The following is a 15,594-nucleotide window of genomic DNA, read 5'->3' as shown; positions in this document are numbered from 1 at the left end:
TGAATTCAACTTGATTAGGCATTATTCATTTGTTAATTTACATAATGTGTTATGCCATAGACTAATATAATTCCTATACATTCATTAGTTGACATAATTTGTACATTCTTAAATTAGTGTAAGGCACAAAACAACAAACTATCTTTTTTTTAATACTAGAGACAGTCATGACAGTGGCGAGAAAGAGTAAAATTTTAATTTACTTGTGTAATAATTAATTTACTTGTGTAATAATTAATTTACTTGTGTAATAATTTATTTACTTGTGTAATGATTAATTTACTAGCATAATAACTGTAATATTTATTTGTGTAATAATTAATTCACTTTTGTAATAAGGGTTAATTTAATGTAAATGAGATTTTATTAACATGATTAATGTTATGTTCTACAATTGCCCTATGTTCCACAAAGGAACGAAGAAGATCAATTAAGTCTACAATGTACTCTGCTGGTAGGTTTCATACAATTAACAACCATTAATGCTTGAAAAACTACATGAAACTAATCATTCTTATTATAAGGGAAATGCAAAGCGGCTGAAAATAACTCACCTAAGACCATATATCCTTTTATCTTGAACTCTGACAATTTGAGGTCCAGCCACATGACAAACTGGGTAAGGGTCCATGGTTGAGCCTCCTTGACCAGAACAGAAAAATCCTCCTTTATTTTACTTAGATCAATCATGATTGATGCTGTTAAAACATGTAACACATCAAAGTGCTGAAAATAAACATGATAAATGGTACAATTAACAGAATGTTAATTTCATCAAAAGCTAAGATCTCAAGTAATCACAATGTCTAATGCACAATACTCAAGCATGCCAAGTGATTGTAGTGTAAGTTACAAGTTACAGTTAATACATGTAATACAAGTACATGTACTAGTAAGTTCTATCAATTATATGATTTTCTTTTCTTATTTAAAGCTTTCAACAAGGGTTGTGCCTCCTTGAAGCATTATGTCAATGTATGTATTGACAGAGTATCTGAATTTGGTGAAAATCAATCATTGTGAATGGAACTTGTAATTCATATAGTTTTTCCTATAAATTAATGCCCAGTATCATAGTTTTAAAGAAGTTATCATATCAATTACAACAGAAATAAGCTTCAGCATGTCATATATACCAATTCATAGATAATTTAATGTCAATATATACATGTACAACATATTTTTTATTACACGTTTCATCAGGATCTTAATGATCACCAAACAGTTGTCAAACAGGGAATTAAAATATGACAATATTGTAACTAGTCCGAGATTACTCTGACGTCCAACGGCTGTTTTGCCAGACAAGCTTGGGCGGTGGGACGTCAGAGCTCGTCCCATATTAAAAAGTGGATATTTGCCCACCCATAATAGATGCGCTGCTTTGTCGCTTCTGGAGCCGACTCAGGGCCTTTGAATTATATAAATCGGGCATCAATCTCTTCATTGTTGGTATCTGCTGTTCTTTTTTATATGTGTTATATGTATTTTAAAAGGTAAATTATATACAATGAAGGTTTTTTGTGCAGTGTGTGTAAGTTTATAAAGGGGAGATAATAACATGAACATACAGTGTCAGAAATATATTTTGAATGAATGGGTTACTGTGAAATCTGTCTAAATATGAGAAAATAAAGGGCGACAGGGAGGTGAAACTTACATAAATGAAGAGATACATGAAAAATATTGATGCCAGATTTACATTATTCCAAGGCCGTCAGTTGGCCTAGAAGCAACGAAGCAGTGCATCTATTTTGAAATGGGAAATATCCACTTTTTTATATGGGATGAGCTCTGACGTCCTACGGCCCCAGCTTGTCTGGCAAAAGAGCCGTTGGACGTCAGAGTAATCTCGGACTAGATCTCCAACTACTATTCAATATATAATTTATAATAGCATAGGATCAGATTCCCCTATGTTACACGTCATCTAATGAGATGCAGATTTTATAACTATTCTTATCTCTGAAAACCCGGATGTTGCGGACAAACAATCAGCATGATTGTATTACTTTAACTTATAGCATGTATAGTAATGCATATCAATTTGTAAAATTGGAAAGTAAACATTTACATTGTGTTTAACTATATTAATATATAATGATTAAAAATAAATTAACAAAACATATTACAAAATGTACAGTTGAATAGATTTTCAGTGTTTTATATTAATTAAATGTACTTATATTATCAATCTTTATAAATTTTTCCTTATTCTAATTTTCCTCTTAAGAGGACAGATTTTACTTTTTTTTCATTGTTGTAAACAATTATACAGTCCATACTTCTATAATGAATAAGTTTCACAATAATTCTAATAAAAAGTATTCTCTGATTATTATAATAATCACTGGCAGATTCAATTTTGTAAAGTATATTATGTGACTCAATAGAACATACTTTTTGCATTCTATTTTTGCATTGTGTAGATTTTGGCATGGAAAGACAAATTTAACTTAAAATGAATAAATTCTAATCCGAAACACAATATAAGAATTAATATTCCAAATATATGATTTTGGTCTTGGTTTAGAGGGTCTTTGAAATATATATATATATATGTATTTGATGGAATAAATTCCCTGCATTTGATTGTCTCGCAAAGTTGTCAAAGCCTACTTGAATTCGAATATTATAAAGTCTTTATCATAAACTTGAAATATTTTTCAACAATTTTTGCACTTTGATATGTTGAAAAAAATCCTGCGCTATTAGGTGCTGTTGAAGCCATTTTGATTTGATATTGCGAATTTTACATGTTTTTGTACAATATTCCATCAATCATGTTAATAGATATCTCAAACCAAAATCAAAAATTAATTTCTATCCAGAACTTTTTTTTTTAAACTTAAACTTCCAACACATTGTTGTTTCGGTTGAAAAGGTCCTCATATATAATTTTTGGGATGAATACTCAAAATTTGATAAAACATTTCAAAATTGCGGTTTTCTGTTGTTGTAAGTCTATTATTTATTTTTATTGAAAATGTCATTTTATTGTTAGAATCCTAAAGTACATAAACATGATAAATGGATCTGTTAAACTTTGAAATTGAGTATAAAGAATAAAAGAACTTTTTGAGAAAGACTCTTGTGTGAAATAGATTCAGAGTAAATTGATTCTGCGTACTTTCTTAATGCATCTTATTGAGAAAATTTTATACATTATATATGTCATTTTCTTTAAAATGCTGTTCTTTTTGGGCTCTAAAACTATAAATATTTATCTATAATATTCTTCCATGGTAAGTAAAAATAGACTCTTATAGAAAATTTTAAAAGAGAGTTTGCAGAAAATTTTGTTGCAATGGGTACTTTTTTTCTTCTCTTTATATATATATATAGGGAATTATGTAAGAGGACTTTGTGTGGGTTTCTTGTCAAAGAGTACATTCCATTACTATTTTAAACTAATATTTCAACCAAAAAAGAATATTCTTCTATACTTATTTTTTCTATATAGACAACAAGGGATGGCCTTTAAGTGTATATATTTGTTATATAAACATTCAGAAATGTTTCTAGTTATAAAAAGAATGTTGAATCAGTCTTTACATAATCATATTTATTAAATTGAAATTATAAAAGACCAAAACGTTACTATTTCATATTTCCTACAGTAATTGTTTGTTTAATATAGTAACACTGCTGGTATGGGATAAGTTTGTCCGCAAGTGAGACTGATTAAATTAATCAGTGAGTAGATAAGGATAACTATAAATAGAACAATCAGATAATCTGAACCTTAGTCCAAATAATTATGACGTCTGGCAAGGCTATTTTAATTTTTTTCTGGGACGCAAATAGCCTTGCCAAACGTCATAATTATTTGGACTAATCTGAACCTATGCTATTTGGCTGACATTGTTGAAGACTTGCTGCCTTGGAGCTATCACCAGTATTTTCACATACAACTAAGGTGTAGTCAGTCTTCCAGTTGGTTCCAATGTATTATGCTCTTGACAAAGCAAGCCTCTGTGGATTATTTTTCCTTTGGAACAAAAAAATACCTTCTTTTTTTCAAACCTCACTTATCTCCCCTTTGTCATTGAAAAAATTATTTGGCAGCATGAACCTGACCGAGTTAGCAATGTTGTCAGTGCTTTTAAATATTTTGATTTTTGTATAAACATAGATAGAAGATAAACTTAAATGCGGTCATTTTGTCAATGTTGTTGTTATTGTCTTTATACATGAATACATACTTAGTTTTTAGATGAAGGGTTTAACGCCTTATTAGGTATGCATAACTGGTTCCCTATTAGTTTGGGGCGATAACGTTCTTTCGTCCCAGATCGTTCTCGCCAGGTCGATTCGCCCTAAATGTGAATCTCAGCTAGTATCAATGTATAAGTCTTATAAGATTAAAATATAAGATACATCTTATTTCCAATTAAGGGTTCACAAGCAGCATATTGAGAATACAAGTATAAGGAAAAAGAAAATTGATTAGCATATGACTTTATTTAAGAATTGAATGCTTTTTTTGTAACTGCATTGATCTTCATTGGGGTGAAAAAGCTTTGTTTCTAAAAACGTACACACGGTCAACCCTTTTACAACCCAATGAAGTTACAAAAAGAAGCATACAATACTTGTAATTACATATTTTAGCTATTGGATCATGAAAACACGATTTTTATCAAGTTTTTTTTAATTTAATTTATCTATGCATTTTTTTGTTGGACCTCGTGTAATCATGAATGGTAAATTAGTTGATTAAAGAACAACGAGAGATTGCGGTGTAGCCAAATTGTTTTTGTTGGGGGTCATGTCTGGGAAAAGAAATATTTTTTTTAGATACTATATATATCTATGACGTCCATATGAGGATGTGTCGGTCATACCACTACACCGTCCATACCTTGTAAAGAGTCACGGATGATTTTTCATTTTCGATTGTTCATTATCCGTTATTAGAATGGTGACCATCTCTTGGCATCGTGCGTCACGGCACCATCATAGGGTGTTTATATGCCGTGGATTCGCTCATGTATCTCAGTGACAACTTATTTGACACATGTTTGATTTAAAACGACATAAATCTATGTGTTAATGAAAAATTATACCAGAAGGATTTTCGATACAATTGCCAATTTATTAAAGATGACATTTTCACATGATACCTGATGGTGGCATGATACCTGATGGTGGCATGATACCGGCTATGTTCACATCCTCGTATAATTTATGATGGCATGATAGTTCATACCTAACGAGTGGGATTGTACTTGAATTTAACATGATCATCGGAAACAGTCGAAAGTCCGCCAAGCTGACATGTCAGTAACTTCTTCAATGAGCTGTTCTTCGTTTGCGGATTTATGTTGAGCATTGTCATTTTGCTTAGTTTTTTCTGTTACCAAATACAAATCAGTGGCGGATCCAAAGTGGGGCGTAGAGGGCTCGGGCATTTTTGTTTGTTTGTAAAGTGAGTAATCAGATCAGACTTCCTGAACTTTGTCATTTCCCGTGTACTCTAATATTCAATTTTTATGCGACAATTCTTTACTTAAAAGGATATTTTCGCTGGAATTTACTGATTGTCAAAGTAATATGAATTGCTATGGTGGAGTGACTAGTGCGTCGCTCAGTCATTTTGAAATTAAAATTGCAGTACTTAACACATTGCTTAGGCTGAGGATAACTAGCATGACCCCTTTAAAAGCAATAGACCGTGACACATGATTGAGCAACAACGTATTGACATCTTTTTCACTATTCTACCCAACAGAAACTAACACTTTATAGACTATTAACACTCTCATGAAAAAAAAAAGTTCCACGGCAATATCATGCATTTACCTTTGAAAACATGTTTAACCCAAACGCCCTAATCTATTTCAAAAGAACACAGCTCGGAATAATGAGTTCCAGTCAGTATAAGCTCTAGATATATTTAAAGTCTTTTAAGGTACGAACCATTTGGTTTGAGGAGACAGTCTGAGATATTTGAGAAAGAAAAATTGACTCTGATTTTTGCCTTAAACAAAAATTCTGGCCATATCTTGATTGAAAACAATAATCTTGTCCACCCAATCTGATATATTAATTACATTTTTCAAGACCATAAAATTGAGAATGGAAATGGGGAATGTGTCAAAGAGACAACAACCCAACCATAGAGAAGACAACTTGGCAGCAGAAGGTCACCAACAGGTCTTCAATGCAGCGAGAAATTCCCGCACCAGGAGGCGTCCTTAAGCTGGGCCCTTAACAAATATATATATACTAGTTCAGTGATAATGAACGCCATACTAAATTCCAAATTGTACACAAGAAACTAGAATTAAAAATAATACAAGACTTACAAAGGCCAAAGGCTCCTGAGTTGGAACAGGCGCAAAAATGCGGCGGGGTTAAACATGTTTATGAGATCTCAACTCTCCCCCTAATACCTCTAGCCAATTGAAATGCAGAAAAGTAAACGCATAACAATACGCACATTAAAATTCAGTTCAAGAGAAGTCCGAGTCTGAATCGTGATGTCAGAAGACGGTAACCAAAGAAAAGAAAAAAATGACATAATACACAAATAACATCAGACTACTAGCAGTCTGACATGCCAGCTCCAGACTTCAATTAAACTGATTAAAAGAATATGTCTTCATCATATGAATATCAGGCACAATCCTTCCCGTGAGGGGTTTAGCAGCATATCATCATAACATATATGAGCATAACTAACCCGTGTCATGCCAACAATTGGTTTTTAAATAAATGTGTTTATATCAGATTCAAAGACCGAATAAGTGAATCAATATTAACGCCAAAATATGCAATCTTTAATGACCTTACTACAGTATTGTAACTATATCCCTTCTTAAGTCTATTTAAAGGTTTTGTTAGCTTCTGAGGTGGATACTGACATTTTTGTGCTTTATAAAGAATATTTCCATAAAATATCGGATGTGAAATACCTGAACTGCAACCGGCCTGCTTGGTGTGGCCTTTATGTCTCTATTTACCGACCGTCATTATTTATTTCGGTGTCATTTCAAACTCATTAGTAGCCTTTGGTTGATGTGGATCCTCACTTCCCTTAAGTTTGTTGGTTGTCTGTCGTATTGTGAATTCCATTGAATACCCCGACATATATCTTGTTCATTTGTTCGTGACAACAACAAAAAATTGTGAAGTTATGACTGAACAAAATAGCGAGGATTCTCCGTGTCTATTTTTTACTGACAAGTCCCACATCAAATTTATTCGTTCATAGTGTGTTAATTTGTGTTTTGTGATTGAGTAAAGCCTGCCAATTGATATTTTATAGTGTGTTTTTCTATGTTGTGATGTTGTACTATTGTTTCAGAAAAAAGGGAAAAGGTTTGGTACCACTTTTAAAAAACATTAAATCCCGCTGCAAATGTTTGCACCTGTCCTAAGTCAGGAATCTGATCTACAGTAGTCGTTTGTTTATGTAATTTATACGTGTTTCTCGTTTCTCGTTTTTTTTTATATATATACTAGTATATAGATTAGACCGTTGGTTTTCCCGTTTGAATGGTTTTACACTAGTAATTTTTAGGGCCCTTTATAGCTTGTTGTTACATGTAGGTGTGAACCAAGGCTCAGTGTTAAAGGCCGTACATTGACCTATACTGGTTTACTTTTATAAATTGTTATTTGGATGGAGAGTTGTCTCATTGGCACTCATACCACATCATCTATATCTATAGATTTGGATCCCTACTATCATTTTGTGATAAACAATTAATAGAGAAAATCCGGAAAATGTCAAACCCTTACTCTTTACAGTAACAACAAAATATACATGGCCAGGGCCCCCCCCCCCCTTTTTGAGAAAAAAATTGATTGCTTATATAGGGAATCACTGAAGCGTGACTGGAGCGGTCCCCTCTTATGTCAGTCAGTGGGCCCCCACTTATGAAAATTCCTGGATCCGCCACTGATGGCCCACCCCCAGGAACCGTTTAAAAAGTGCATATTTTATTTATATTATGTTTTATCCCCCAAAAGGTCCCAAAATTTTATAGCCTCGCTCCACTCGGCGATCTTTCGTCCTGAATATGCATGAAATATTTGCCACGGGACGTTAAGCAACCAACAATCAATCATCAATCACTCGGCGATCTTAAAAACTTCGCCCCCTTTCTAAAATCCGGAATCCGCCCCTGCCAATTCTAACATCGGATTTATACTCCTTTAAACTGATTTTTAGCGTGCAGAATGCATGTGCTTGTTGATTCCACAGTGGCTAGAGATAAAGGGGTGGATTGAGATCTCACAAAACTTGTGACATGTTTAGCCCATTTAGTTTTGCTGTATGTGCGTCAGTTCGCTTTAGATTATAAAGTTTCTGGTCAAGTTAGTTTATGATGAAGTTGAAGTCCAATCAACTTGAAACTTAGTATACATGTTCCCTATGATATGCTCTTTCTAATTTAATGCAAAATTTGATTTTTTATCCTAATGTCACGGTCCACTGAACATAGAAAATGCGCGTCTCCAGGTGTGGAGTTTTATCGCTTTATTCAGAGACATAAATACATGTCTCTGCTTCATTAGAAACCTATTGGTGGTCTTTTGCCGTTTTCTGCTATTTGGTTGGGTTGTTTTCACTTTGACAAATCCCACTATTCCTTTCTCAATTTCTTTTATATATATGATAAATTTATTGCTAATACTTCAAAGACTTTTTGAAAGAAATTCATGTTTTCAATATTATACAACTAATGATTTTTTGCGGCCGGGGAGACGGATTTATAATTTTATATACATTATAATATTATATATTTTCCAAATTTGTTACATCTTATTTCTACACTATTTATTAAAATTCTTCATCAATAAATACTGTGTTTAAACTAATTCATTTATATCTAAAGCGGAAATTCCAATATAAAACATATGAGAAATTCAAAATATAGCGATATTTCATCATGATGGAGAAAAGTATGACAAAAATAGAAAAAAAACATCACTTAAATACATAGAGATACAGATCAATCCATTAAATGAAGCTCACAATTATATATGTAAAAATGTAAAAAATAATAGTAAATAAAGATGTAAAGGCAGGAGAAATATTATATAAAAGCAAGAATAAGTACTAAAACGTACATATTCCAAGCCAAAAGAGCTAAGTTCGATCCGAAAGTTAACCCGATGTGCACAATCTGTGAAACGGAAAATGAAGATCTAGAACATTTTATTTCTCACTGCAAAGAATTAGAGCAATTAAGATTTAATACTGCTCAAAAATCGAACAGATAATGGATGAACTTGGCGATACTTAAACATACAAGATCATATACAACAAGGGAATTTAGTGTAGCTCATATTGGACTGTACTAGCAAGCACATAGACTAGTACTGTTACTCAACTGTGTATGAAAACATTGAAATTCTAGAAATATGTGTTATGAGATGCACTTGATGCGCACAAAAGTAATAAAAAAAACCTTGTTCACAAGTACAGTTTATACGGTATAAGTAAACGTTTTAAAAGAAACTATAGTTCCAGACTACTTCATATCTTTAATTCCTCATAAATGAGATTCAATGAACATACAATTAATGAATATAAGCAAACATTACAACATAATTACAACTAATTATTAGTATAAGAGCAAAGTATAAGGTAAATACACAAAAGATGATATGTAAATAGTTCCCAAAATATATTTAAAGTATAAATGCAGTGACACATCATGTATTGACACATCTACTAACACTGTCTAAGAGATCGACTATATTCTGCTACACACTGGATAACATGTGCATGACAAAGCTTAAGAAATTGAACCGATTCATCTATACTTGAAAAAATTGTCAATGGTTTTCGACCGAGTAACACTTGAAACAGGATTTCGTCGTCATACATGCTTAGTTCACAGTAAAGATGCACTGGAAAATTGTCACTTAAAATGTCCCACCAAACTTCGCGCTGTGCATTGGTACTTGGACAATTGCAACAAGCGTGTACATAAACATCTTTAAAATTCCTTGTACATATATCACATGTATTACTTGTTGTATTTGGTATTTCAGTTATTAATTTAGTGATTAAAAAGGAATTTTTAATCTCATTAAAAGAATTTGAATGTTTCCAAAATTCCGTAATTGCCACTGACGTGTGAATATTCCTGAAACGTGTGAAGCTGTCATCAGAAATAACACGGTTTAACCAATTGTTTAACTGTACACTATCAACTGCGTTATAAACGACAGACTTCCAAATTTGTTTTGATGGAAATGTTCCATCTTCTATATAGTCAAGAAGGTAATTCATAAGTCCATACTGTTTTAAAATGTCAATGATATCAGGGATAAATCCGTAGTGTTTCCTTTGAGAGTCTATAAAGAAAGTAAATAATCTGGTGAGAAATATTCTCTTATAAAGAGAGGAAATGTCTAAGGTACACAGTTTTTGTAGGAATATAAGTTTTCTTTTGTCAATATATCCTGTTATTGGATGAATACCAAGAATACTTTCGCACATATCAGATCGAGTCGAAGTTTTCAAGTTGAGAATATGCTTCACTATAAAATGTTGAAACCGGTTTAAAGTGGTTTTATCATAAGATTTCATGTTATTCCACATCTCACACCCATATAACACACTGGGTAGTATCACAGTTTTATATAGTTTGAGTAATACACACGGATTCGTTGCATTTGTCTTTATACCATTCAACGCAAAGTATGCGTTTCTGCCTTTTCTGCATGAACTTTCAGTTCTTTGATTTGATTTAAATCGATAGTTTAGTTCTATACCTAGGTGTAGATAGCTATTTGCTATCGGGATACGTTCATTACCAATAAACCATGGAAAATTGACATTGGTCTCTCTCGTATTCACAGAAAATTGAATGATGCACGACTTATTTGCATTGAAACGAAAACGCCATTTCTTTGAATATTGGTTACACACATTAAGCATACGTTGTAAGGAAGCTGGAGATGTGGCAATACATGATATGTCATCTGCAAGAGCAGGTGCACAACAATTGATATTGAAAATACCTGTATTTGGATTAAATTTTTCAAGATCACAAATCAAATCATTTATAAATACTAAATACAATAAACCTGAGAGCACACCTCCTTGTCGTACACCTTCTAATACAGGGAAAAAATCTGATTGACATTGATTGACAATAACTGCACTTTTCGTATTATAATGACAGTCATTAATTATTAACCATAGCTTATCATTTACACCAAGTTTAGACAATTTGTACATTAAACCTATCCTCCATACTGTATCAAATGCTTTTCTGCTATCCAGGAATGCTACAAAAATTTTACTAAATAATTCAATATTATGAAATATAGTTTCATGTAAATTAAAGGATGCAGTAAGACATCCGAGATATTTCTGAAAACCTTGCTGCTGAGGGTTCGGAAAGACATTATCATCAAAGACATATAACAACAATCTTGACTTAATAACATGCTCAAACACTTTGAGAACACATGGAAGTAGAGTGATTGGTCGGTAACTATCCGGTGAAGTCTTAGGTTTATTGTTGCCTTTAAATAATGGAACAAGGAGACCTAGTTTCCATCCATTTGGGATACGACCTTTACTCACAACTAGATTGAATAACGATGTTAAGCATTGGACTAAAGTATTTCCACCATACAACAGATGTTCATGTTGAATTTTGTCATGGCCACTAGCTTTTCTACGCTTCAAGAGTTTAATAATACCCTCGACTTCACTTTCTTTTATAATACCACCTGGTAAATACACGTTTTGTTTAAAAAAAGATTTTAATATATTATTGTACTCAAGTTCAATCTGTTGTCTCGTGTCATTATCATACATTTCATCACTGTCCGGCTGGTAGAGTTTCGAAAAGTAGTCCATAAATGCATTAGCGATACTTTCGGGAGTGTTGCATACATTATCATCTTGAATTATTTCAGGATAAATTTTGGACGAGGCAGTTTTATTACGTTTAATAAGTTTCCAAAAAAGACGGATATCGCATTCAGCTGCCTTATTAATGTCATCGTTAGTTTGTTGTATATATTGTTCATACGCAGCCTGTTGCATATTTCGGAATTCATGTTTTGCTCTCTTATATAATTTATATGAATCGTGTTGCATACCTCTAGGGCGACCATCACTAACCCAGGCTTTTCGTAATGTTCGTTCCTTCTCGTGGGCAATCTTAACACCAGATGTCCAATACGGTTTAGTAAAAGGATTAAAACCGCACTTCGGGACTGTTTTATCCGCTGCAGCATGTAAAATAGTCACCATATCGTTGTATAAAGTATCAATATCTGCATTATCCGAGTCCATTTTCTTTATCAGAATTTGTAACGGTTCGTGTAAAAATTGTTTGTACCTTTCGATTTGATCATCCGTTATTTTGTGCCATGCTGGTAGCTTACTAAATGAATTCAATATTTGATGAGGATTATGTTGCAACACTATTTCGGCTAAAATTGGTAAATGATCGGATGTACTACTAACCGAACCCTCGCTAAGTATTTCATAAGACTTAAGCTGCCTATATATACTATCATTCATAAGAATATAATCAATCATTGATGTCTTATTAATAAATGTATAATCTGGCCCTTTATGTTTAATTTTTCCACCTAAAAACAGTAATTGATATCTATTAACAAATTTTATAAGCTCCGCAGATTTGTACCTGTTTGAACATAATTTATCTATCTCAAGACAACTGGCATTTAAATCCCCTGCGATTATAACATTGCCATATTTACTATAATGAGTATATAATGCATCTAATGTATTAAGTTCAGTTCTATAGTTATCTACAGATTCATCAGATGGTAAATATGCACCAAAAATAAATAATGACCCTTTAGATGGGGTTTTGATCTCAAGACCAACAATTCTTTTAGAGTTCGTATCATGAATTTCATTAATAGAAAATTGAAGTGTGCTCTTATACAGGATGGCAATACCACCTTTACCATGATATGCGTTATAAAAATTAGGCAAGGAATCAGCTTTACATACACAATTATACCCTTGCTCAATACTTGACAAATAATTTAAGGATCTGGTTTTAAGTTTATGCTCAGAGATAATACAAACATCACAATCAGTACTTCTTAATAAATTACTCAAACATACAGTAGAAGACATAATACCTCTTACATTCCATGCTAAAAGTTTTAGACTAGACATTATAAGAAACAAGGTAACCAAGGTAACAAGGGAAAATAATATTTGACACTGCATTTTGATTGTTTATTATGAGTCTGGTTCATGATGAGCATCATCCGTAAAGCGTTGATTCCATTCACGGTTGCTTAACTATTTTCTACAATACACGCCTTTCGGCCAAAAGTTTTCAGTTTCGACATTTTTTGCACAGTTTTCTGCGATGTTAAGCTTTGCAGATATCCGACGATCATTGTTCCTTGTGCTAAACAAACGTAAGTATGTAACATGTACATCTTTAGTTTCTAGGTAACTTAAAATTCCAGCTCGCGTAGATTTTGAGTCAATTCCTGACAGGTAATACCTAGCCGTTCTATTCTTTGTAACACCCGTAAAAAAAGTTTTCATTCGTCGTTTCAACATTGCTAGTGACTCCTTCAAGTCGAACAGGAATTTTATAAGTAATGTCATTGTTTTCCGTATTTGATTTTGAAATGTCTCTGTTTCCTGCGTTTTGCGTTTCGTGCGTCTTGTGCGGTAAACCGGTAACTTTATCACTATTGTTATTACCGTTAGAATATTTGTTTTCTATGTTTTGTTTACAAGTTACGGGTGATCGACTTTCTGGTATTTCTATAGGTGATAACTGACCACTTCTCGTACTAGAGTTTATCTGTATACCGGTAGTATGCGAACTATCTGGGGTTCCCGGTGGGGTTACTTTAGAAGCATACGATTGTTTTGAATTCCATTTCAACTCGCTAATATTTTTTGTAGACTAACGCACAATTTACTTTATTATACTTCACGTTAAAATGCCATATTTTGATTGGCTAAGACGAGGGTGTCAATTTACTCTATCACATGGCTGAGCGGGTGACAATTTTTTTTAATGTTACCCTCTCGTCTAGACCAATCAGAAATCGATAATTCAAAGAACAATGAATTGAATTTACATCAAGGAATTAAATACAATGCTTAAGTTCTTCGTTTTGGCTCAGATTTTATTATCGACTGTTAAAATAAATAAAATAAAACATCTTGCTTGACTTTTGTTGTTTTTTTCTAATGCCCGTAACGTTGTTATGAACGTGACGTCATAGAAAATACTTTTAAAATAAAAGTAATCTGTAAAAGCCATTAATGAAAGGACATTCAGTATAATAAAGTAAATAACACATAGCTGAGAGGGTGATAGAGCAGATTGGAACCCCTCGAAAAGGCATTGTCAACCTTGGCTTCGCCGCGGTTGACAATGTTTTCTCGGGGTACCAATCTGCTCTATCACCCTCTCAGCTATGTGTTATTTATATAATGTCGCTCAAGTTCGGAGTCAAACCGTTTTACATTAGCTGTATACGAATTAAAGTCAAATTCCCCAATAGCTTTGGATTGTTGGTTTATTAGCTTGTGGTTTGCGTCATACTGTGTAGATTTACGTTCACAATTGATTAAGTGTTGGTTTAATCGCTCATTCGTGCTCGAAAGTTCTGTTTTTAATTTGTCGTTTTCAGTTTTTATGTTTTTGATAATTCTTTTATTTTCGATTTCGTTTTTCTCTTATAGTACTACTCTTTCAAGGAGAGTTTGAACAGTTACCCTCATTTCGATGATATTACATTCATGGGTCACAGCTTTACTTTGGTCACTAATTGAGTTATGGTCAACTTTTCTGAAAACATCATCAATGCTCGAATCATCACCGTTAATGAACATATATATTATGTAGCAGTCTTTTGCATATTTTTGTGTAGAGGAACTTCTGTTTGTGCTTTTTCGGGTAAAAAGTTTTCCCGTCGGACACCCATGGATGGATTTCGCTCTGCTCGCCAAGATAGTACGATACCAAGTTATCGTATTCTCAGAATCATGGGTCAACTCAATAAGTTTTAATACATATGAATCTCTTGGAAGATCAGAGAGTTCTTGGTCTAACAAGGATATAAATTCTTGATTCGGTACAAAATCGGCTATTTGAGAGTTCTGAGTTTCTGAGTATTCGTCAATGGTGTCATTGTTGTTTACATATGAACGACTGGGGGTGTTTATCTCGGTCAAAATTTGGACAATTTGGCTGTTTTGGGGTAAATACTCCCTGAAATTATCATCGTGAACTTCTTGTAAACCATCTTGTAAACCATCAGGCTCATTTTCAATGTTTGTAGTTCCATTTAAATCAGAAATTTCACTGTTGAAATCACTAGACGATAAAACACGACCATCTACGTCGGCAGCCATCTTATCTTTCTCATCTTATCTTACATCATCTTACTATTATAATTATGACTTATACGTATATATGTCTCTGGTTTTAAGATATCAAGTATAATGTAAAGAATAATGACAAAATCTCCATATAGTAAATTTAAACTGTGAAGAAAATTTATGTATATATGTTTAAAAAATTCCAAACACCAACCCTTTTACACAAGTTTTATAGAATAACCTTTTCATTATAGATTCTGATGTATGTA

At 32.9% G+C, this 15,594-nt stretch overlaps 1 protein-coding gene across 19 annotated transcripts in view; it reads right to left on the bottom strand.

Moving 5' to 3' along the window:
- The window catches only part of LOC134707893 (uncharacterized), a 49,825-nt gene extending 45,531 nt beyond the window's left edge, over positions 1-4,294 (bottom strand). For 17 of the 19 annotated variants that reach the window (XR_010105783.1, XM_063568030.1, XM_063568041.1 and 14 more), the window contains exons 1-2: positions 4,206-4,294; positions 555-726 (exon numbers count right to left, since the gene is read on the bottom strand). Coding sequence is in view for 18 of the 19 variants with exons in the window: in XM_063568030.1 (XP_063424100.1) it covers positions 555-690 (136 nt within the window). In the remaining variant the exon portion in view is untranslated. The other 2 variants (XM_063568029.1, XM_063568028.1) reach the window with 2 other exon arrangements.
- Between the last annotated feature and the right edge of the window lie 11,300 nt (positions 4,295-15,594).

This window comes from Mytilus trossulus, chromosome 2, assembly GCF_036588685.1.
Source record: "Mytilus trossulus isolate FHL-02 chromosome 2, PNRI_Mtr1.1.1.hap1, whole genome shotgun sequence".
Classification (NCBI taxonomy): Eukaryota; Metazoa; Mollusca; class Bivalvia; order Mytilida; family Mytilidae; genus Mytilus; species Mytilus trossulus.
This window is presented reverse-complemented; position numbering and strand designations above follow the sequence as displayed.